This window comes from Cnephaeus nilssonii, assembly GCF_951640355.1.
Source record: "Cnephaeus nilssonii genome assembly, chromosome: 22".
Taxonomy (NCBI): domain Eukaryota; kingdom Metazoa; phylum Chordata; class Mammalia; order Chiroptera; family Vespertilionidae; genus Cnephaeus; species Cnephaeus nilssonii.
The window spans coordinates 23,532,106-23,555,580 of NC_137093.1; the positions used below are offsets into that span (position 1 = coordinate 23,532,106).

Below are 23,475 nucleotides of genomic sequence, written 5' to 3' on the forward strand. Positions count from 1 at the left end.
GGGGGAGGGGGCTGTGGGCGAGCCTTGCGGAAGCTGGTGCCCCTCGGAGCAGCTGGCTGGGCCCGTCGCCCACGCAGAGGCCATTCTGAAGTGCACCTTCCTCCCCTGGCCACCCTGGGTCAGGCACGAAAAGGAGAAACGTGTCCACGCAAAATATGGGCGTATATGCACACACATAAAATACTGTACCCCCCACCTTAACTTGGTTAATTAATCAGAACTCAATGGCAGTTTGGGCTATTTTATTTTAGCCCTTGGAAACTTGTTTCAAGAAAAAGACACCATGCCATGAACATCAGATGCAATTATTAACATCGCAACTTTCAAATGGAATCTTCCAGTAAACATTGAGAGGAGACTTTGGTAAATAGCCTCATCCTATGATCTGCACCGCATTATCATAGCATGTCTGACTATGATGTAATAGACGTGAAACACACAAATGAATGTGGTTCCCTCACACACAGCCACACCGAGAAGCACGGGTCTGCTTTTGCCCCAGACATTTTGGAAACTCCCATTTGGGGACACTCACTCAAGAGGACGCGGTGCAAAGCCCAGATCTGAGACACACTGGTTGGTTGCCTCCCGCATGGAACCTGGGATCAAGCCTGCACCCTGGAATTTCGAACTCGAGACCCTTCAGTCCACGGGCTGACGCCCTATCTGCTGAGCCAAACTGGCCAGGGCCGGGCTCTTAAGTTTTGAGTCTAGTTCTAGGATACTTCAGACAAGGTAGCTCCGTGCGCCCCCCCTCCCCCCACTGTCCCAGCCCTCCCTCCCAGGAGGACCACTCGGAAGACAATCCCACTGGGAAGTGGTGTTCCAGGCAGCTTGCTAACAAACCTGCCACCTCTCCGTGCGCTCACGCCTCATATCGCCCCCTGCAGGCAGGGCTGGAAAACACTCGGGACAACTGCGTTCTAGAAAGAATGCCACCTGCATTTTGTGGCCCATGTTAAGGCTGGGCTGGAACAGCGGCAGATGTCAGGCGCCTCAGCCCAGTGACGGATCTAACCGGCCCTGAACCTCTTCGGTACAAGGAGCCGAAGCACCCGTCTGGCCCAGCACTGCCAGTGAATCAAGGTCTTTATCACGCGCTCCAGGTCTGCGGACCCGAAGAACTACCCCGTCCCCTCCAATCTGGAAAGGAGTATCCAACACTCACACGTCATAGCTCCCTAAAAAGGAACATTCCCAGGAAAGTGAACGGGGGGTTTCTGAGTAAAAAGGCAGGGCTTCCTTGGTGGGTACCGCGCTGGAGAGTCAGCTCCGTGAGGCCCTTCCCCCCGAGGCCCAGTTCACAGCAAGTTCACCCCGTGCTTCAGCAGCTTCTGCTTGGCTTTGCCCGGGAGGCTGAAGGCGGTGTCCTGGGCGCTGGGGAAGCCGGAGCTCCGCGTGGCCGACGCCAGCTGCTGGAAATAGGTTTCCTGGACGGGGTTGCAGCAGGCGTACACGGCCGTGGAGGCATTTCTAGGAGAGGAAGAGAGAAGCTAATAGTCCGACGCCGCCAGAGCAGATCTCAGACCACACAGACTGTCTGTGCCTGCCATAGAGGCCCCCCAAACTGGAAATGTGGGGAGAGAACATGTACTTTAGAGTCAAGTCAGAGAGTCGGGGGTTCAAAGCCTGGCCTGCCACTTTAAAAGAATGTGCTCTGGGGCAAGTCACTGCTATTGCTTGTGCTCCAATGTCCCCATCTGTAAAGTGAGGGAAAATGCACGTGTCCAGATCGTCCCAAGGACTAAAGGGATGTTAGTCACACAGCAGGCACTCCCCTCGGACCTTCCCACTTGCCTTATGTTCTGCTACTGGTTTCACAGAGAAGCATGTGGGGAGAAAGGAGAATTCACTTGGTTACATACTCAGATTACAATAATGATGAAGAGATATCTGTCGACTGGCATGGAGGTGTTTAGGGCATGCGATGGAATGGAAAAGGAACGTGTGAACAGTACATTAGTATGATCCTGTTTTCTAGAAGACTTAAAATAATTAGCAGAAATATTAATAACCTGTATTTCATATTAAAAAAAAAAAGAAAATTAAAAACAACAAAACTTGGAGTAATATACACCAAACTAACAACAAAGGGTATCTCTGGGTTGCTGATGGGTGAGGGGGAAATGTTTACTTCCTCGACCTGGGAGAAGACTGAGGACTAGAATGAGCATGATGATGTGACAGGTCAGAAGACCATACATAGCTCAGCATCATTTATGACAAGATGGAGACCCTCCTCCCCAGCAGGGAATGAAAACTCCGAGAGGGTGAGAACATCAGGAGTCCTCACTGTTGTCCCCCAATGTCTAAAACAGGTCTGAGCCCCAGGATGGGACCCCAAAAGTACACGACACAGGAAAGCATGCGAGTAGATAATAGCAGCCACCAGGGCGAATAAAAGAAGACCGTAAAGGCAGTAACTGGAATGTTCCTCATGAATAAGGCTCCCCCGGGCCCCCGGGAAGGTGACTCCTGTGCAGGACTGTGCGGTGACACAGGGGAAGTCTCACCTGAGGGTCATCTCGTACATGGAGGGCAGCTGGGCGAAGTCGGAGTGCATCAGGCGGACGGCCTGCAGGAAGCGGCGGTCCTGGGGTGTGGCCACCGGGGGCAGGTTCGCTTCCAGAAGAGGACACAGAGCTGTGAGTGGCGGACTCCTTCCCAGGTCTCCCCAACCTGGGCCTGTCGCCTCGGACACGAGTGCAGGTGCCAAGGGGGAGGGACAAAGGCCTGCAGGGAGCTGGGCCCTGACAGCTGCCACCGAGCAGCGGCGCAGGCACTGACCCCGATCATAAGCCACACCGGTTTGTGGGTAGCACAATTTTAGGCAGAATCTTATCACAGATATTTGAACATGTGTGTGCTTCTCTCAGACACTGGAGAGACGGCCAAAAAAAGACCAATGAACAAGGAGGTGTTCACCAAGCAAATTCTAAATGCAGTGGGAGCGGGGCTGCCAGTGAGGAAATAACAGCCTAGCTATTGCACATCCGGCAGCTCTGGACAGAGTGGCCGCATCCTCCGGTCACTGGGCCCAGTGCTAACCTCCCCCCCCGCCGGGAGGTGCTCCAGCCACAGCGCCGCGCACAGTGTGGCTCCTTACCCGTCAGCACGTTCTGAACGCGGTCGTAGTGCGTGAAGGTGTACGTTCTGCTGGAGGAGGTGGCCTCGTGTCTGGGCAGCGTCTCCTTCAGGTGGACCTCCAGCCCGTTCAGGGACGCCAGGCTGCTGTGGAACTGCGGAGGAGCCCACGGCCACGGTTAACCCGCAGGCCCCACGCCTAGCAAACGGTCACCCAAACAACACCTGCGTGGCTACTGGACTCGGCAGAAAGGACTCTGACCAACGTTCTTACCCGTTTTTAGAGAAGTGCTAACTTCTGCCCTTATATTTTAATGCTGTTGTAAAAGTACAGAAAAATAAAACGGGAGCAGAAAGATAAATTTTAAAAGGAAGGAAAAAGCAAAGAAAAACAGCCCATAACCCCACCATCCAGAAATAGCCACTGTTGTAGGCCTTCGCACCTCTCCTTCCAGCTACGACTTTCCCACGGAGGCTGCCCATTTGCCCAGCACCCTGACCGGGCCCCCCACCCACCCGGGCTCTCAGCCAGGCCTGGGCTCCCCAGGCCTCCACTGTCTGCAAGGAGTTCCCCTCTCCGGGGCATCCAGAACGGTACAGCCATGCACCGCGCTGCAAGGGCCGGGACTTGTCGGTCAAATGGTTTTCTGTGCGCTGGTTCAGAGGCACCCGGCTGAGAAGACTGTCGGGAGGTAAGGCCCAGCACCTGTATTAAAAACCCTCCCTGCCCGGCTGGTGTGGCTCAGTGGTTGAGTGTCGACCTATGACCCAGAGGTCACGGTTCGATTCCCCGTCAGGGCACATGCCCAGGTTGTGGGCTCAATCCCCAGTGTGGGGCTTGCAGGAGGCAGCCCATCAATGATTCTCTCTCATCATTGGTGTTTTTATCTCTCCCTCTCTGAAATCAATAAAAATACATTTAAAAAAAATCCCTTGTAAATGCTAAGGCGCGACCCTGAGAGAAGGCATTTTTATAGAGGCAAGAATATGAAAATCATCCAATGATGTGCACATTATTTACTAGTAACCCAGTGCTTCCATATATGCTGGGGCCTACAGACCATGGCCTGCGCCACATCCAGCCCATTCTATTTTTTGTGTAGCCTGAGAGCTAAGAATAGCTGAGTTTTTATATTTGTACATGGTTAGGGGGAAAAAATCAAAAGATGAATATCGTGACACATGAAAATTATTGAGTTTCCAACTTCCGTGTCTATAAATAAAGCATTATTGGGACACAGTTATTTACATAGTGTCTAAGGTTGTGAACCGTCACAGCAGAGTTCAATAGTTGTGCAAAGCAGAAAATACCTGCTGTGTGTTCCTCGCATTACAAGTCTGCCCACCCCTGATATATGCTACACATACGCAGTCCTCACCACAGCCCTGGAGACACGGAGCTGGGCCTAACTCCTGGCTCCTCCCACTTCTAGTCCACCGCAAAGCAAAGGCCTCAAATGGGAGAGTGCCATCAGGTGCAGAACCCACGATGCCCTGACACCCATTCCCTCAGAAGCACCGGTTTCACGGGGGGGGGGGGGGGGGGAGGGTGCACCTCCATATCTCACTCTTGCCCTAACCCCCAAGCTCACCCCCAGCACACAGACAGCTCAGTGTCCCATGCAGTCATGAACTGGTGTGATCCCTGTATGCGAAGGTCAGTGAGAGTCCTTTGGGTTTTGAGCAGGAACTATCAGGAGCTCTATGCTGCCCCCTGGTGGGAGTCTAGTCTGTTCCCTCTGAACTGATCCCATCTCTCCTGGCTGCTCCCCGCTCATCCCCTCCCACCCACCTCCCAGCCGCCCACCCTGGGCCAACAAAGAGAGATGGCAGTTGATCCGCTGAAAGACAAGATGGCATAATGACACCAGGCTGCCTTGCCAGTGAGTGACAGAACCAAGGAGGCGGGTGTGCTCGCTGTCACATCTGAGCTGCAGCTTACCCTTCTGCAGGGCCTTGCTTTTCTAGACTGCAGCGAGCGGAAATTAGGTCTGGGGAAAAAAGGCAATAAAGGCCCTCTCCCAAAATGATGAGGTAGGCAGCCTTCGGGTCTGGGCCTTCACCCCAGCCTCACACCAGCAAGCTCATCAGTTATCACACCCTACTCTCTTCAGAAGAGAGCGTCTTCTTCAGTGAGCTGCATTCTCTTCCCGGGGCCTTACCCTAACTGCACCTGACTTTACATGAAAGCCCTGGAGGCAGTTGTCCAAACAACGTGGATGGGCTGTGACACACCAAGGCGTGTACACATGTCCAGAGCCACAGAGGGCGGGCACCTCCCCTTTTCCTCCCCTTCCCACTGACCACTCCAAGGTCAGGTCAGTAGGGGACAGAGTGGCTGGGGTGGGGGAGGAGAAACGAGCAAGAATTCTGGGCCCGCTACTTGCATTAGGTCTTTATCTCAACGAGGCCTGTTTTCTTGCTGGTAAAATGGGAGCTATATAGTGCCTGCCCCAGAACCATCCCACAGCCTGGCTAAAGGATAGATGTCAAGTGGTTAGCACACACTGAGTCTACAGGATACACCTTACTTCCTTCTTCAAGTGCAGCCTGAACTGGTTTTTCCTTTTCTTTTTTTGGGGGAAGGTAAGAGCTATCATAACTACCTTATTGCATCCAAACACTGGACCTTCAAAATAATTTGTCTACAGCTCAAGACTGAGCAGAAAGACCATGAAAACCAAAGCCTGGCAGGTGTATAGTCCGTGGTCCCTGTGTTGTTAGAGGAGGCGGCGGCACTGAGAGCCGTGGTGTAGGGTTGGAAGCAGAGGAGGTGACAGTGGCTGAGGAAAGGGGAGAGAGAAGCCAGCAGGTCTGCAGAGGAGCAGTCTCGCCTGGGGCTCTGAGCAGGAAGCTGCCTTCCCTCTGCCTCTGAGCTGCAAGGTGACTTGCTCCTTTATGGGGGTCACAGCCCTGCATGCTAATGAGACCGGCTTAGAATAATATAGATTTAAGAACAAAAACAAGGCAAGCCCCAGGACACCATTCACCCTGCAGCAATTTCAACCTCCTGTTCCTATTGCTACCACGTCCCTGCCAACTCCAGTAAGGCTGTTGTTACTATAGCAACTGCATCTCCAGGGCAGGCCCCAGAGAAGGTACTGCTGGAAGTGGGGCAGGGCTGGGACGGGTTAGTTAAGAGGAGCTTCTGGAGCCGGTTAGGCTTTCGGATGTCCCAGGCCCTCTGGGAAGGAGCCTCCAGCTCACTGGTACAGTGGTGGGGGGCGGGGGTGAGGGGCGGGGGTGGGTGCTAAGTGGGGAAGGGGAGCTTCTGAAGTGACCATGCGGCTGCCGAGGTTCGGAAGTGAGGCCAACAGTGGTGGCGATGGCCCAACAATGCCGTGTGCGCATGACCACACTGTCTAAAACAGCGAGGCTCGGGGGCAAAGGCCTGTGTGCCTGGTCCCACAGCCAGAATCAAGACTCCAACTTGGTCTTCCGTGTCCAAGACACTGGAAGCAGCAGGAACACGCAGAACAAGCTGTGCCTGGGCCTGCTCTCACCCCCACAAACCCAGGGAGGCAGGTGTGCCCCATCCCGCCCCCCCCCCCCCCCCCCCCCCCGAATCAGCAAGGGCCTTTGCACCAGGGCGCGCAGCACGGAGCCCTGTCCCCTCCTGCTCTGCGTCAGGGAGCACCCCTCCCTGCCCGCGTTCCCAGGGGCTGCGGCGGGCGGAGCACTCACCACCTCCTCGATGGCGGCGCCGTCTCCCAGCAGGGGCTCCTCGGCTAGCAGGGACAGCACCAGGCCTTTGACACTGTGAGTGTAGAGGTTCATGCGCACGAGTTCTCCCTGGCGAGCTGGGGTCGCCCTGGGGTCAGCGCTGTCTATGGGGGGGCTGTGGTCTGGAAGGTCTGCACAGCCCGAGTGGCATCCCAGGCCGGGGGCTGAGCGGCTCTCCCGAACCCCATCCACACACGGCTCCGTGCCTTCTCCCCCCTCCGGAAGCTTAGTTCCTCTCTGCCTTGAATCTGGGCGAGGCGGTGACGATGGCCTGCTTGTACTTCTGGGGAGGGGGTCTCCCCTAAGAACATGGGCGTGGCTACTGTCCCCTGAGAGGTCTTCGTGCTGCTCTAGGGCTCCATTCTGGGTGAGCGTGTCGGGAGCGGAGGGAGAGAGGAGGCCAGCGCTGGCTGTGCCCCCAGGCAGGGCTGTGCCCCCAGGCAGGGCCTCCTTGAGCTCCGGGTGGCCAGAGTTGCTGACAGATTCCTTGGGACAAGGACCACCGCCATCTGGGACACACCCATTGGAGAAGGCAGGAGAACCGGAGGCTGTTTGCGTTTCCCGAGCTTCTGGAATGTGGATGTCAGACAAGTCCAGCTCCTCGTTCCCCCTGGGCCGACCGGGTTCCCGCCCCGTCACCGGGGAGCGGCCGAGGCCAGGACTCTGGTCCCCGGCAGTGGCCTGCGGTTCTGCAGGCTGGGGGCTCTCCAGGTCACGGTCGGAGAGGTGTCCACTCTCCCCACCGCCATTTGGCCAAGCGGCGTCAGCGGGCCTGGGCTCAGGGGTGGCTGCCCACGGCCAGGCCACGGCTTCCTCGTGCCCGTCTTCTTTCAGGGCAGAGGGGCGGCCACCCCTCTGAGGGTGCCGAGCAGAGCGCCCCTGGAGTCCGGCTGGAGACGCGGGAGGGCTGGCGAACAGGGAAGATATGAGGACACAGCGACAGACAGGGCGCGTGCCCTTCCCCGGGGAGACTACCGCACCGCATCGGTGACCGGGGTGCCTGGGGTGCCTGGGGCTACAGAACCTCAGAGGCCAAACCACAGGCGTAAAAATGAGGCGATGCCTGGCCCTCGGGGCTTCACCAATGATGCCGGAATCATCTACTGAAAACGGCAGGCCCCTCTGAGTCAGCCACATTCGGGGTCTAGTATAAGTCACCCTACACCGCGCATTATACTAATACTTCAGCTTTCACCAGGAGCCCAGGAAGTAGGTATTACTGGGTCCATTTTATAAAATTAAGGCTCAGGTAGTGAATGCATTTGCCCAAGGTCACATAGCAGATAAGCAACAGATCGGGTCTTGAAACCCACACTCCTGTCACCATACCGGCTGCCTCGTATCTCTCTGCTGACGTCTCAGGAGCCCCTTCGAGGGCAGAGCACGGAGAAGACGGAGTGAAGGAAGGATGGGACACCCAGGGGCTTGCGCGCATAAACCCATGGAAGGGGCCCCTAAAGCGTGGCTTAAGGAGAAACCCGGTGCTCCCCTACCTGGCCACTGGCTCCCCTGGGAACTCATGGAGGCTGGCGGCTTCCTCTTCCGTCACGAAAACAGGCATGATGTGGACGTGCGGGGGCAGGACGGCTCCTGGAATCACAAAGCAACATGGAAGGCCCCCCTGGACCAGAGGAGAGGGGGAGTGACTGTCCTTGGGGTGACACATGTACCCCAACATGCCGGGTCAGAGAGCAGAGCTGTGACACACTCCTCAGCCCAGACAGAAGCACAAAACTGCAGCCACGATTTCTGGGGTCGGCAAGGAAGAGCCCGCGGGGACACCTTTGCTCCAGCTGTGGAGAAGGTGCACTGGTGGAGGAAAATTCAGTGGCACACACTGGGGAAAAGCAGTTCCAGCTGACCACAGGAATGTGCCCCAACTTATGCTTCAAAACAACACAACAACCCTCCTGGGCACGCGTCCAGTCCTGCACAAGTCCTCCGGGCACTGGCCATTTGACCCTCTCCCAGTCAGGGTCCCCCGGAACCTGTCTGAGCCGGCTCGCTACAGTGAGTTAAGGAGGAATTGGAAGCGGGGAGCTAAAAGGTGCGCCTGTACAATGCGGTATACAGAAAACCTATTACAGAACTGTAACGTACTAACCAATGGTTAACGTTACTAACCGATGTCACCCAATAAGTTAATTTTTAAAGAAGGTGCGCCTAAAATCACGAGCCTTATTTGCAATTCGGATTTCCATGGCTAACTTTGTACTTGAAGCTCTGTTTCATCCATTTCCCTAATCTTCCGAGCAGATGAAATACCATTTGGGACACGTTCACAGGACTGTATAGGGACAGGCAGCATAAAGGACTGCATCCTCAATGCGCCTCACGACTTACCACGCTCCTGCAGGGCATCCCCTCCTCTAGGTATTCTCTGAAAATAAACACACACACAAGTTGGCGCTGGGTACCACTCTCCTCCTCGCTAACCATCGGGACTGACTAGACCAGTGGTCGGCAGACTCATTCGTCAACAGAGCCCAATATCAACAGGACAACGATTGAAATTTCTTTTGAGAGCCAAATTTTTTAAACTTAAACTTCTTCTAACGCCACTTCTTCAAAATAGACTCGTGGTATTTTGTGGAAGAGCCACACTCAAGGGGCCAAAGAGCTGCATGTGGCTCGCGAGCCGCGGTTTGCCGACCACGGGACTAGGCCATCTGCTCACAAAGTTTGTCCCAGACGCCTGTCCCCAGCACGTGCCAGCAGCGGAGCAGATGGGAGGGAGGCTGCCCTGGCTGCCTGCTCACCACCCTGGGGGCAGGTGGAATCCGCCTCCACCCACACTCACATCAGGCTTTGCGTTCTGATTTCTCAGTGTCTCCTCTGGGGGTAAAAGTGGGGCTTCGTGTTTTCTTTCGTACGTTCAGAGAACCCTTCTAGAATACGACCTCCTTTGCCATAGCCCTGGCCCAGTCCTCACACAGATTCCAGGATAACAAAAACGTGAAGGTCCTGTGACCTCATGATGAATAGTTCACCAGAAAGACTGTTCTAATGACACCTCCACCGACGGAGGGGGAGGAGCCGGACGGGAGCGCTGCCATCGTTCTAAATGGCTACTGATGTAATAAGTGCAAAGAGCCAGCCCTACATTAAACCTGTGACCGCCTATGTTAAGACGAATCAGGTAAAACAAAAGAAAGAAGTGATCACCAACGCCCAAGTGCAACTGTGGGCAATTTGATTCTCAACGAGCATCATGTGTTTTTCTCATTATAAAAGCAATTAAATAAATATACAATGGAAGTATTTTAAAAGAGTTTCTGATTTCGTAAGTCATCCTTTAGCATCTATCAGAATCCAACATCTTGCCTGGCCGGTGTTGCTCAGTGGTTGAGCGTCAACCTATGAACCAGGAGGTCATGGTTCATTCCCGGTCAGGGCACATGCCCAGGTTGCGAGCTCGATCCTTAGTGGGGGGCATGCAGGAGGCAGCCGATCAGTGATTCTCATCATTGATGTTTCTATCTCTCCCTCTCTGAACTCAATAAAAATGTATTTTAAAAAATCCATCTCTTTGACACAAAGTCCAGCATTGAGGGAAGTCAAGTTCTCATAGTTGCACTTGGATTGAAGAAAAACCAACTCTCCAAGCCCACCACGCGGAAAGCAAGCTTTTCTTCCAGCCTTGCCGGAGAAGTCACTCTCGAGGAAACCACACCGAGAGGCCTGGGGTCCTGGCAAGATGGAGGGAGGTGACCGCGCCCACAGCCGCCCCGGTCCCTCCGGGGCGGACCAGTCTGCCAGGGCTGCCTGGTGTGGAAGCTCCCAGCCAGGTGGTGGCTGACCGTACCTGGTCCCGAGGCGCAGCTCGATGAAGCAGGACCTTGGCCGTGAGGGAGGGTGGGAGCTGGGTGCTCACAATCCTGGGAGGTCAGACAGGAACAAGGACAGCGTGAGAAGAAACACTGCAGGACTCTGAACTGAAAAGACTCCTCACACCCCACGTTGGCCCGGATCTTGGGGACACAGCTGGTGAAGTGTCAGCTGGTAAAGCCCTCATGGAGGGCACTCTGGTGATTTCCATTAAAATTTTAAATGTCCCAACCCTTTGACTGGCTTGTACCAAGAAATATGCAGAAGAATTTTCATCACAGAGAAAAAAAGGTAAAATCATTTTTTAAAAAAAGGGGGTAAACAATTTAAATTTCCATCAAAAAGAGAACAGTTAAATTAATCACTTAACTATTCATGAACTGTTAAATTAATATGTAAATTAACTAATAAATGTGCAGCTACTATGAGGTAGACCAATATGGACTGAGAAAATCTCATGGCTGGGAACATAGCCTAGAAGACCCGAGTCCCCCAGGGGCGTGGAGAGTTATTCCAGCCACACATCCCTCCGCCATCAGAAAGCTCTGGGCACAGCGCCCAGCCCTGCCGCCCTGGGCTGTGAGGGCGAGCCCTCCACGAGGAGAGGCCCTGGAAGGTGCGTGGAGGGCTCTTAGGCACTCAGGCTCATGAAGAGGCCCTCCGAGTGCGTGAGAGTATAGAGATCTCGGAGCCAAGCACGGGACGGGCCAGCCAAGAGGCTGCAGGAGTCTGAGAAGAAGCACTACCACCGCTTTGCAGAGCGGAGCTGCAGCCGCAGGAGGATGCCACAGGCCCCGCCCCCTCCCTGAGGATGCCGCAGGCCCCGCCCCCTCACTGACATGCCGCTGCTGGTGACCTTGGGGGCTTTGCACTACCATCACCTAGACCAGTGATGGCAAACCTATGACACGCGTGTCAGCACTGACACGCGTAGCCATTTCTGATGACACGCGGCCGCATGCCGAGGATGAAACATTTGCTGCTCCTGAGGATGAGATATTTGCGACTAGAGTCTTGGAGTTAGTTTTTTCCTCCAAGTGACACACTACCCGAGTTATGCTCAGTTTTTTGGCGAAGTTTGACACACCAAGCTCAAAAGGTTGCCCATCACTGACCTAGACTGACAACTAGAAACGCATGCCCTGTCCTGAGAATTATATGATCTCTTGAAACTGCCTTTGCTCCTGGATGCATGGAACAGACTAACAGCTGTCAGAGGGGAGGGGGGGCTGGATGAAAGATGCAGGGATTAGCCAGAAAACATACACATATCACCTAGACACGGCAACAGTGTAGTGAGAGCCTGAGGGGAAGGGGGTGGGGAGTAGGTGGAGATGGGCAAAGGGGGGAAATGGGGATGGAAAGAGACTTTGCTTGGGGCGATGGGCGCATGATGCCGCGTGCAGATGATGGTTTATTGAGTTGTACACTTGAAACCTGTATGGTTTTGGGAACCGATGTCACCCCAATAAATTCAATAAATAAATAAATGCCTGGCTTTTCTATTCCTGACTGTTTTCTGGACACAACAGTGTCCAATGTCCCAGCTTTGCTCAAAGACAGGTACGTAGCCGCAATCAAGCCTGACCTACCTGATACTTGCCAGACCAGCCCACTGGGAACTGGCCCGAGACGGAGCTCCCGCCTACAACCTGGGGCCGCATGACTGGCCGCAGGGGCTGCAGCGGGGGGGGGGGGGGGGGGGGGGGGGGGGGGCGGCGGGGGGGGGCGAGGCTCTGGCGGTACTCACAGGCCTTTGTAGAGGATGCAGCCGGCTAGCACGTGAGGGCAGCGCTGGCAGGTCTGCAGGATGAGGGCCGCCTTCAGCAGGAGCAGGGGCTCCACCTGGCAGGGCAAGAAGCATGCCCACGAGTTAGCAAGCTTCCAGTCAGGGACGGGAAGGGAAGGGGGTTGTAGAATGTGGGCAGGTCCTAACCCAAAGCCTGGAAAAAGGAGACCGTGTCACCTGGTAAGATCCCTTCACCACCAAATGCCAAGTTCCTGGAGGGCACAGTGAATAGGGCATGTGGGGGTTTCCCAGGGGACACACGGACTGACCAGGAGGCCCTGCCTATCCATGCTGACACCAGCAGGCAGCAGGCAGGAGGCCTGCAGGTTCAAGTGCAGGTCATGGTGCCAGGTGACGCCCACCCCGCCGCACCCCCACCCTCCCTCTGAAGCACGTGCCCCCCGGGACCAGCTGACTGGATGTCTGAGGGGCCCAGAACACTCTTCCATGACATGAAGTGAAAACATCATGGCTTTCACCATATGCCTCAGTTCCACCTTCCTTGGAAGGAGTCAGTTGCCGAAAGTCCCTGAAAACACTGCACGATGAGGATGTGACCTTCACCAAGATCAAGGCCATAGAGCTGCAGACAGCGCAGGCGGCCAGGCCAGCCGCACAGGCAGCCTATGTGTCACTGAATGCCAGTGGCGAACCGAGTGGCTCAGAGGCGAAACACTTCTCAGCCACTCCCTCCCAGACATGGCGACCTTGTCTGTACAGAGTTAGCACTGGGCACTTCTAATGGTGAGAATAATTACATCATATATTATTATCAAGGGAGAAGGGGACTTTCAGATGACTTAGTTCAACATTGCTGGGACTTTAGCAAAATAACAGTAATACCGTTACTGAGTATTTACTTTGTGTCATTTAGGTATTGTCTCGTTTCATCATCAGAACAGTTCTGGGAGGCGGGTACTATGACCCATTTTATGGATAAGAAGAGTGAGGTTCCGAGAGGCGCCTTGATTTGTCCAGGCTCACGTAGCTGGTGAGCAGCATCATGGAATTTAGTGCAGGTCTTAACCACTTTGACTGCGAAATGACACATCCATCACCTCTCTCCCTGTATAGTTCATTTCAAGGGGAAAAGACAAAGGTGTCAAGCTCGATTCCCATATGTGAAGGAGAAGGGGGAGGAGAGTGTTACTTTAGTCCGGTCCAAGTTCCAGAGGGAAGTGAAGATCTTATGCAGATCGCTGGTGTTTTTCAGAATCTGTTCAATGAAGGTGTCCCAGTCGGCGCTCAGTTCCTCCTGAGAACAGTTCTGAAACAGAAACAGCCTGAGCTCAGGAGCTGAGGTTCTGAGAGACACCTCTTCAGTAAGGATCCCAACTACCACCAACTTACTCCTCATACGGAAACTGGCAGAGGGAGGGGAACTTCCTATGAACTTGCTACCTTGACAACCTCCCACCACAGACTCAGGGCCCTGCTCTTTCCACCTACCCCAGGGGGCAGGAGATGGAGGTAAACCCTTGGAATGAATGTGACCCGAGCCGCTGGGGAACAGAGGCATCTGAGAGGGGCTCCCGGAGTCCCTGACCTGGTGGCTGGACACGGTGTGTTTGTGTAGAGTGGAACAGACCCCAGAGTAAGTGCTGTGTTCCGGCAATATCGGTTTTGCACAAGAGATGCCACGTGAAGGCTCCTCAATACCTTGTAAGCCAGAGAAACGGGTCCATTGTAAAAGTTAAAAAATCCAATGAGCTGATGCAGAAACTGCTGGCAGCTGATATCGGAGAGATCCACAGCACAGCCCAGCACCTGTAACGACGGAAACGGACACAGGCATTTTCCTGTATTGAGTCCAGGCCCCGAATCCCTGCATCCAGGGCTCGTTACAGCCAGACTCCATAGCCCATTGAAACTGACCTACTGCCCAGCCCCACCCCCTCCACTCCAGCCAAGCTGGTCTCCGCAGAGAACAATGGACACATGGCCCAACCTGAAATGCCCTCCTTCCTGTTCATTTGCCCAGGGCCCTCCCATCCCTTCAGTGCCCGTCATAGATGCCAGCACCTCCACGCAGCTTGCCCTCACCACCGAGCCAATGCTGACCTCTTTTCGGACCCGGTGCAGTCTTAGGCCTGTTATTTGGACACTGAATGTCTAATACGGGTTCACGGCAAACCCTGGGCTGAAACTGTTTCCCGAAGAGCCCCCGCCTCTCCCGAGCTGGACCAAGGGCTCTGAGAACAGAAACTGACTAAATCCCCGCGCGTCCCAGAGCTCCCGGATGCTGGGTGCAGCGTCGTTCCACGAAGATAAACACTGGCTCCGCTAGAAAGCATCTCGCCATATGTTCAAAGAGCCTGAAAGAAGTTCATGTTCTTTGACTCAGCAATTCTACCTCGAGGAATCTTTCCTAAGGGAATCATCAGACACTTAAACAAAGGAGCAAACAAACACTGGCAGGAAGGAAAATTTAAAAACTCCCTCTGAACGTACGCTCCGCCGAGGCAAGGACCTTTGTTTTCTTCGTGATGGAACCCAAGAGCTAGATCTTCACCGATGTGACCCGACTGGCCCGGAGTAAGAGCCTGCTGCTTCCCCAGCTGAGCTATAGATCGGATGCGATTCTGATTGTAACCCCACCAACTTTGCTTTAGAAAATGACAAACTGATTCTACAGGAACACACAGGACCGGCAATGGCCAAAGCTAACTTGCAAAGAAAAAGGTGGGACGACTTACCCTACCTGATTTTAAGCGGGTATGCTACCCCTCTGAGATCTTCAAAGAGACCACTGGAAGGACAGGCATCCCAGAAATACAGCCTCGCTTAAGTGGTCCCTGACCTTTGACAGAGGAACCGAACAGGGGAGGATCCAATAGGAATGGGGAGTTTTGCAACAATGGTGCTGGAACCAGTGAGTATCTGCATGGAACCAACCCTTGACCTCTACTTCACTTCCAAACACAAACAGTAATCCAAGACAGACTGCAGACTCACATTTAAAAGCGAACACTATAAACTTCCCCCCAAATTGCGAACATCTTCTCCAATGAGGTAGGCAACGGTTTTAGACAGGATACAGAAAGCAATAACCATGAGATTGATAAACTCGACTTCATTGAAATGAAAACCATCTGCTCATCAGAAGACATCATTAGGAAAACTAATAGGAGTACTGCAAAGTGGGAGAAGATATCTTTAAAATAGGTATCTGACAAAGAACTTGTATCCAGGATATATATAAAAAAACCCTACAACTCAAGAAAAAAAACAAAAACAATTTACAAAATGGACAAAAGCTTTGGGTAGACACTTCGCAAAGGAAGATGTTCAAATGGCCTTAAGCCCATGAAAAAGCCTTAATACCATTAGTCATTAGGGAAATGCAAATGGAACTACAATGAGCTACCACGGCACATCCGGCAGAATGGCTAAAATTAAACATCTGCCAGCATCGGTGCTGACGAGGATGTAAAATAACCGGAATTCTCACATGTTGTTGGGAGGGAATGTGAAATGGCACAATCACTTTGGGGAAAGGGCTGGTAGTTTCTTATAAAATTAACATGTACCTACCCCAAGACCCAGCAATTCCACACGGAGATATTTACTCACGAGAAATGAAAACTTACGTCTATGAAAAAGACTCATATAGGAATGTTCCTAGGAGCCTTATTCTTAAATGCCCCAAACTGGACACAGTTCATGTGTCTGGAAAAAGGAGAATGAGCCCTGGCCAGTGTGGCTCAGTTGGTTGAGCATCGTCCCGTGTACCGAGAGGTAGCCCGTTCAATTTCAGGTCAGGGCACATGCCTGGGTTATGGGCTCAATGCTCCTCTCTCTCTTCTCCCTTCCCCTTTCTCTAAAATCAAATAAAAACAAATTTTTTTTTAAATAAAGGAGAATGAATAAGCACACTGTGATGTCTTCAGACAACAGAATGAGGTTCAACAATGAAAGGGAAGGCACTGCCCATACATGCAACATGGGTGAATCTCACAAACGTAAGCATGACAGAGCCTGCAGAGAGGAACGTTATATGTATTATTTCATTCCTATGATGAACTCTCCAAACATTTCTGACATATCATGGCTGGTTCCTCCTCTCCTTTGAAAGACTTAAACCAACCTATAGAAATTCTCTTTATTCTGTGATGCAAATTGAGTTTTTAATCCCCACCTTTACTTCTTTATACTTCCACACTTACTGGATAAATGACCCGGAAACTCTAAGGCATTGATGCATGTATGTCAGGTTTCAAAGAACCATTAAAAAGAAGAAAAAAAAGAACAACCATTTCTTTACATATAGTAGTACCGTATACTCTAAAGTGCCCTTTTCTCACACCTACACTTAAAGTATTCCTGAGCAGAAGGGGTGTTCAAATATAAGGAAGGATATTCATCTTTGTTGGTATTATTTCCAGGATTTCATTATGAATTTTTTCTGACATACCAAACAGTTGAAAGAGTTTTATAGTAAATACTAGAGGCCCGGTGCACAAATTCGTGCATGGGTAGGGTCCCTAGGCCTGGCAGGTGATTGGGATGATCTGTGGGGCGACCCGTGGGGCAATTGGGGGCCCCTGCTGGAACCCCCCTTGGCTGGCCTGGTGCCGCCTGCTCGCCAACCCTGCCCCCTGCTGCCACCGCTGGTCGGGGCCTGTGGGCTGGGGGCAGCTGCTGTATTGAGCGTCTGCCCCTTGGTGGTCAGTACACGTCATAGCGACCGGTCGTTCCTCTGGTCTTTCTGCCATTCCGTCGATTTGCATATTAGGGTTTTATTATATAGGATTCATACAGTTGACCCTTGAACAACACAGGCTTTCTAAACCTTATCGGCACGATACTTATCACCCAGACAATGACTCATGGTAGAGGCGCTGGTTCTGCCTGTTAAACTCACCCAAAGGTAATCTCCATCCACCTTGATGGCGAACTTCAGTTTCCGCAGACGAATGACAGTGGGAGGAGTACCAGAGATGTCAGAGATACAGCGGACCACTCCAGCAATCTGGCCACAGAGCAACTCCTGTTGGTCAAGCAGGGTCTATGGGAAAGCAGCAAATTCCAGACAGGAAGTTGAAATTGCTGGACTCTCGTGTCATTCCTTAGAACAGACAGTCTGCAGGCCAGATCCAGTTGGCGGCCTATTTTTATATGGCCTGTGAACTAAGAATTTTTTTTTAAGGGTTGTCAAAACAACAACAAAGAATATGTGATGAGGACCATCTGTGGCTTCTTACAAAGCCTAAAATACTTAGCTGTTTTCAGACAAAGTCTGTGGACCCCTGCCTGAACACCCACAGGGAACACATCAGATGATCCACAGAACTGCATTTTTCTCCCTAGGATTACACTGTATAATTTAACCCCCGGCATGGATAGAAGCATGAGCCTTTCATCCCTATTCAAATCCCCTGCAGAGTGGCCAGAGCAGCCGAGATTAATCCCAATTATCCAAGTCAGAGGGTAATCACATGAGTGAACTTACAGACCTCCCAATGGATCTTAGCATTAACTCAGCTGCGGGGCAGTCAAACATTATGTGATGAGCAGAAAATGTACACACCACCTATGAAGAATTCTTGCCTAAAAGAAATGAACCTGAAGCTCACAAAGGCTCTGGACCTTACCGATTTAAAGGAAACCCAGTGGATAGAGGACATTGAATGACACCACCAGGAGGGAGTCATCAGCAAACCCAGAGCGGGGACATGCTCATGTTCTATTGCACAAATGGCCTGGTTTCTTTTTTTTTTTTTTTTAAATATACTTATTGATTTTTTACAGAGAGGAAGGGAGAGGGATAGAGAGTTAGAAACATCAATGAGAGAGAAACATCGGTCCCAGCTGCCTCCTGCACACTCCCTACTGGGTATGTGCCCGCAACCAAAGTACATACCCTTGACCGGAATTGAACCTGGGACCCTTGAGTCTGCAGGCCGACACTCTATCCACTGAGCCAAACTGGCTAGGGCTGGCCTGGTTTCTTTGTAACTCAATGCATAGAGGGGAAAAGAGGACGGGTGGGTGAGGACTGCTACACAGTAAAAGGGACTTAACACACAAAATAACCAAATGGAACAGCGAACCTTGATTGGGTCCTGATCAGGAAAAAGAGCGAGAAAGGGGGAAGGAAGGAGAGGAGGAAACTAGGTCTAGGCCCCATCTAAGTAATCGGGCAAAATTTGAATATAGACACTATCTGAAATATATAGACACTATCAGAGAGGAATTATTGTTACTAATTATTGTAACTGTTGTTAGGTGTGATTTTAAATAAAAAAGTCCTTTTCGGTTAGAGAGGTTACTTGATACTGATGAGATAACACAATGTCTAGGATTTGCTGCAAAATACCCCAAGAGTAAAAGGGCAGAGTTTAGGCTGGGTCATAAGAATTGGAAAAGTGTTGATAACTGTTAAAGCGGGTGACAGGCATGTAAGGGTTCATGATACTTTTGTGTATGTTTGAATAAAAGTTGTTGTTTTTTTAACGAGCTGATCAAAAATTGGGAGCAATGGGGCAGAGAGAAAATCGTGGTGGTAACAGCCAGCCAGGTAAGATGGAAGCAGTGAGCTGCATGGGAGTTTAAAGACCGGAACAAGAACTACTACGACTAAGTATCAGAGAGTAGAAGCGTCGAGTGCCTGGGTTATCCACAGAAAACTGTCCCAATGTAAACACTATACTTTTGAAAAGTCACCACGTTGAGGCATAAGTTCTGTTCTGTGGATGCCCACGAAACAGTGGCCCGCTGTGTGGCTCACCTGAGAAGGATAGAAGTAACAAATGCCAGCTCTTGTTGGATCGCCTTCTTCCTTTACCTTTGAACCGTCGTAAAGGAAAAAATAATTCCACCTGGCGAGAGAACAGAGCAGAGCTGTTGCCTTGCATCCGGGATCAGCCGAAGGCACGGCCCCCTATTTCCCAGCCGAGAGAGCTCGTTACTCGGTGTTTGCAAAGCCTGTGGTGGCCCCGAGGAAGAAGAACCCAGCGGCCACAAATAGATAAAACCATTTCTTCAGTGCAGTTGAGTCGAACTAAAAATATGCCTCTACCCAGCAGTCAGACCATCTGTGAGAAAGACAGGAAAGACCAGTGCCCACAGCGACGCCTCTTATTGGAGACGTGGGACTTGAGCTACGTAACCACATGGTTTGGTAAACTGTCTGTCAAGGCCCTGACAGCCAACAAAGTCAGAACGTCTCAGAAGCACTCCGCACAACTGCGCCGGGCACAACGATCTCCCCAAATAGCCCTTCTAAATGAATCCACAGATTCCTAGAATTCATTTAACAAATATCACTGAGGGCCTAAGTGTGCGCGGGGGCCCCGGCGATAAAAGGGAGAAAATAAACTGCATGTTTCAATGCAGGGAAAACTGGGGCCCTTTAAAGGTCACAGAGAAGCACCGGACCCCTCTCTGCCTACAAAACCTGGCAAGGATTAACTCAGACACGATCCCTCATCAAACTGCGGATGCCCAGAGGAATCCCTCTTCTCAATTTCCATAACCCGCTGTTCTCCCTAGTCTTATAGTCTGCTCTGCCATCCTATATAATAAAAGACTAATATGCAAATTGTCCCCTCGACCAGGAGTTCCACCAGTTCAACTGGGAGTTCGACCAGTGGGCGGGGCCAGCCAGCCAACCACCCGTGGCCCCCTCCCCCCAGCTGGCCTCACCCCTGATCAGCCCTCTGATTGGGGTGGGCTGGCTGGACCCCACCCATGCACAAATTCGTGCACCAGGCCTCTAGTATAATTATAACAACCTCTTTAAGATCGCAAGGCAAACCCCACAAAGGCTTGCCTGAGTTTTACTTCCAAACCTCTGCGAGCACACCTATCAGGTTAGAGCGTAAGAAGGAGGAGCTGTGATGCTCTGTCACCTGTGCTCTTCCCCCTGGACCCCGCCCCCCCCTTCAATCCCCCTCCCTGGCTCCCACCTTATCTTTCTGATCACAAGCACTAACTCAGTTTCTAGTCCCGCCCGCCCGCCTTCCAGAGTTCCAGATGTGCTACTGGCGTCAGGGCAGGTCCAGATCAGAAAGCCCCCAAAGTGTTTCAGACTCAACTCAGAAACCCCACTGCTGGGCCCCAGTCTACCCTTGCCTATGTTCTTGGGGTAAAAGCACCCCCCCTCTTCCAAGTGCACATAAGAGACCCTGGGTGTCATTTTGAACTGCTCCATCTGTTTGACTTCCGCACGGATATTATCAGGCACTAACCCTGCTCAGTCTATTTAAACCAGGCCTTTCGCTTTCATCTCCTCCATCATGTTTGCTGAGCCAAATGACGAGAGAGGCTTAACCCATTTGGGGATGCGAAAGGACCGGAGCTGCAGGCAGACATTGTGCAATACCCTGCAACAGCCAAACTGAAGACTGGCCAAGCCCCTTCTCATGGGGTAATTCTGCAGTGAAACCATTTCTTATCTTTCAAAAGTGAGGGCTCCGACGCCCACATTATCGTCAAAGCCAGAGGCATGATTGGCCACGATTATCTTCTGTGCAATCTACCAGCAACGCTCGCCTCCTCGGAACACTGCAAGAGCTTGCAAAGTTACAACACCAGCTTTGGTGAGAAACGGCTCACATGTTGGACTCAGCTGCTCTGAAGAAAATGGCTTTTTTTTTTTTTTCTTAATAAAATCAAGACAATCTGGCTGGGGATGTTCAGTTAACCCAAAATACCAGTTCAACAGCCTGGCAGGAACTTAAACCACAGCAGGCCTTGCTACTCACCAGGAGGCTGACTTCCTCTCTGTTGAGGTGGCCATTTACTTTCAGGTCGCTTGCATTCTCTTTATTTGGATTTTCTTTTCCAGTGATGGCGTCTTCCTCCCCAGCAGTGACTCTTCCTCTGTGTCCCCGATCCAGTGAGTCTGAAGTGTTTTCAGTCACAACTGTCACTTGCTTTGTTTTCCTTCAACATGAAAGTGCCACTTCCCTCCTGGCAAGCCCTTCCGTTCCATGGATGCCTCTGAGAACCCTGGGAGAGAATTATAATAAAGCCAGAGAATTCTACCAGAAAAGCCAGCGCCACTAATCTGGCCCCGTGAGCATCAGCTCCCTGGCTCTCTGCAGAATGACCCCTCCAAAGAGCTCGCCAGGAAAGCGCAACAGGGGAGATGCATTGCTGAAGGCGCTGTTCTGGGGCGATTTCTAGCTTGTGTGCTTCAAAGCCATTCTGGAGACTCTTTTAAACTTTTTGAAGCTTCCTGTTCAAACATCAGTGCCTTAGCCCTAAAATAAACACAAGGAATAGATTATCTCTGAAACCCACAAAAAGAGCATGTGACCCAGCGTGGTTAAGCAAATGGTAGACTTCAAAAGAGCTTTCTAGAAAGTCGAAAACAGTTTCAAAAAAGAGAAAGAAAATAAAAAAAGAGAGAGAGGGTAGCAGGACTTCAAATCCTTTAGTTCTTGAACAGTGTCGTCTCATGGAAGAAACAGTTAAGTAACTAGGGTGAAGAAGCTCTGGTGTCAAGGAGAGTGTACAAATGAGGCAGTTGCAGTAGTAATAATGGGACTCAAATTAAGGAATTGTCCCCGTGACAGCTCAAAAGTAACCCGAATATGTGGAAGTCCAGAGCTGGGCAACTTTAAAAAAGACGCAGTGAGAATTTAACAAGTGGCTTTCAAGCTCCTCCCACAAGAGGAGACAAATCAGACCACCAGGGGATTGCAGGGTCTGAACGGTCGGACCCTGGCATCATTTACTCTAATCCTCATCTCTGTACAGTGGGTCAGCGGGGCAGGAAAAATTACCTCACTGGCCCTAACCAGGTAGCTCATTTGGTTACAACGTCACCCTGATACACCAAGGTTTTGGATTCCATCTCCAGTCAGGGGCACATACAAGAGGCAACCAATGAATGTATGAGTGGGTGGAGCAACCGGTGGGTGTTTCTTTCTCTCTGTCTCTCTCTCAAATCAATCAACCAATAAAAAACTACCTGGACTGTCTTTGCTTATTCCCTCCAGAGATAGGGAGTTCACACTGTTAAACTGATCCTTCCACTAAGCTAACCTGGCCTTCCGGTAGCTTCTACACACTGGTCTGCATAACACTGTCCAGGAAAATTAAACGAGGCCTATTCCTTCCACAAGACAACCCTGGGTCCATCAAAATTGTATGCCTATTGTCACTTTCTCCAAGATGAATGACCTCAGGGACATGGTTTCAAATGCTTGCTCGCCATCTGTCATCCTTCTGGGAGCACAATGGAGTTTTTTAAAGCTCCTTGGGTAGAGAGATGTCCCTAGAGAGGACCCCACTGATGGCCTGTACAATCTCTATCTTTCCTCAACTCTCACTATCTTGGGGTGGGCCTCCATGGGATCACGCTCATGGTTTCTTTGAAGCATATCTGGATGCCTGGGGAGAGGCATCTAAGCTCTCGGAACCAAGGACAGCAGCCTGAAACCCCCTATCCCCTTGTTCCCAGGGGACTGGGCCCTACGTTGCCAAGGTCCCCTCTCTTATCTCTGAAAGGTCCAGAAGAGGCCGGTAATGGCCCTGGGGTAGGGCAGGCGTTGGAATGTGACCACAGAAGGCTCAGGCAGCCCGGGAAGTGGCAGCAACGACCCAGGAAGTCAAGAGTTGCCAGCTATGACCCGAGGGTGGTGGTGGTGGTGGTGGTGGTGTAGGAAGCGGCCTCAGCACGTCAGCGGGGCAGGAGCAAAGGGCCAGGAAGCGATCGGTTACCGTCTAGGGCACGGGGAAGTGTGTGGCCTCGGCGCAGGGGGCTGGGAATTGGTTGGCGAAGGCATAGGGGGCCATCTGGGCCGGGCCATCCCGCAGGGAGGCCGCGATGAGGCGCTCTTGGACGCGGTCCCTCCCCTCAAGTGTCCCCGCGCTGCCCACCCGCCGGAAAAGCCAGGCAGCCCGAAGATCGGGGTTCGGAACCGGAGTGCAGGCGGCAGCGGGGCGCCAGCGAACCCTCCGGTCCCCCCGCACCCCGCCTCCCCGTACCTATGCGCGCGGCAGAAAGGCCCCAGGATCACGCGCTGCCAGCGCCTCCCGCCCCCTAAAGGTTCCCGCGGGGCTGGCGCGCGGAGATGACGTCACCCGAGGGCGCCGCG

The 23,475-nt window shown here is 52.2% G+C and overlaps 1 protein-coding gene across 2 annotated transcripts; it reads right to left on the reverse strand.

The window, feature by feature from the left end:
• Nucleotides 1-225: 225 nt before the first annotated feature.
• On the reverse strand, nt 226-23,451 carry HPS4 (HPS4 biogenesis of lysosomal organelles complex 3 subunit 2). 2 transcript variants are annotated; one of them, XM_079762612.1, is made up of 14 exons: nt 23,366-23,451; nt 21,133-21,379; nt 19,155-19,245; nt 17,289-17,432; nt 14,084-14,191; nt 13,575-13,691; nt 12,386-12,480; nt 10,613-10,685; nt 9,151-9,187; nt 8,301-8,397; nt 6,769-7,714; nt 3,107-3,239; nt 2,514-2,622; nt 226-1,473 (listed from the first exon to the last, which is right to left on the reverse strand). In XM_079762612.1, the coding sequence occupies exons 2-14, from the start codon at nt 21,165-21,167 to the stop codon at nt 1,302-1,304; spliced, it is 2,157 nt and encodes a 718-aa protein (XP_079618738.1). In that variant the 5' UTR covers nt 21,168-21,379; nt 23,366-23,451; the 3' UTR covers nt 226-1,301. The 2 variants fall into 2 exon arrangements, with proteins under 2 accessions (XP_079618738.1, XP_079618737.1); XM_079762611.1 differs by having other exon boundaries at nt 21,133-21,633; nt 23,366-23,420.
• Nucleotides 23,452-23,475: the final 24 nt, after the last annotated feature.

What these genes read in the sequence shown, in the direction of transcription:
- HPS4 (XM_079762612.1), bottom strand. Translation starts at nt 21,167, where the DNA reads ATGGCCACCTCAACAGAGAGGAAGTCAGCCTCCTG. An exon ending in GGAACTTGGACCGGACTAAA is followed by an intron (nt 12,481 to 13,574) that starts GTAACACTCTCC and finishes TTGCCCTGCCAG; the next exon opens with GTGGAGCCCCTGCTCCTGCT. An exon ending in GAGCTGCGCCTCGGGACCAG is followed by an intron (nt 9,188 to 10,612) that starts GTACGGTCAGCC and finishes GTTTATTTTCAG; the next exon opens with AGAATACCTAGAGGAGGGGA.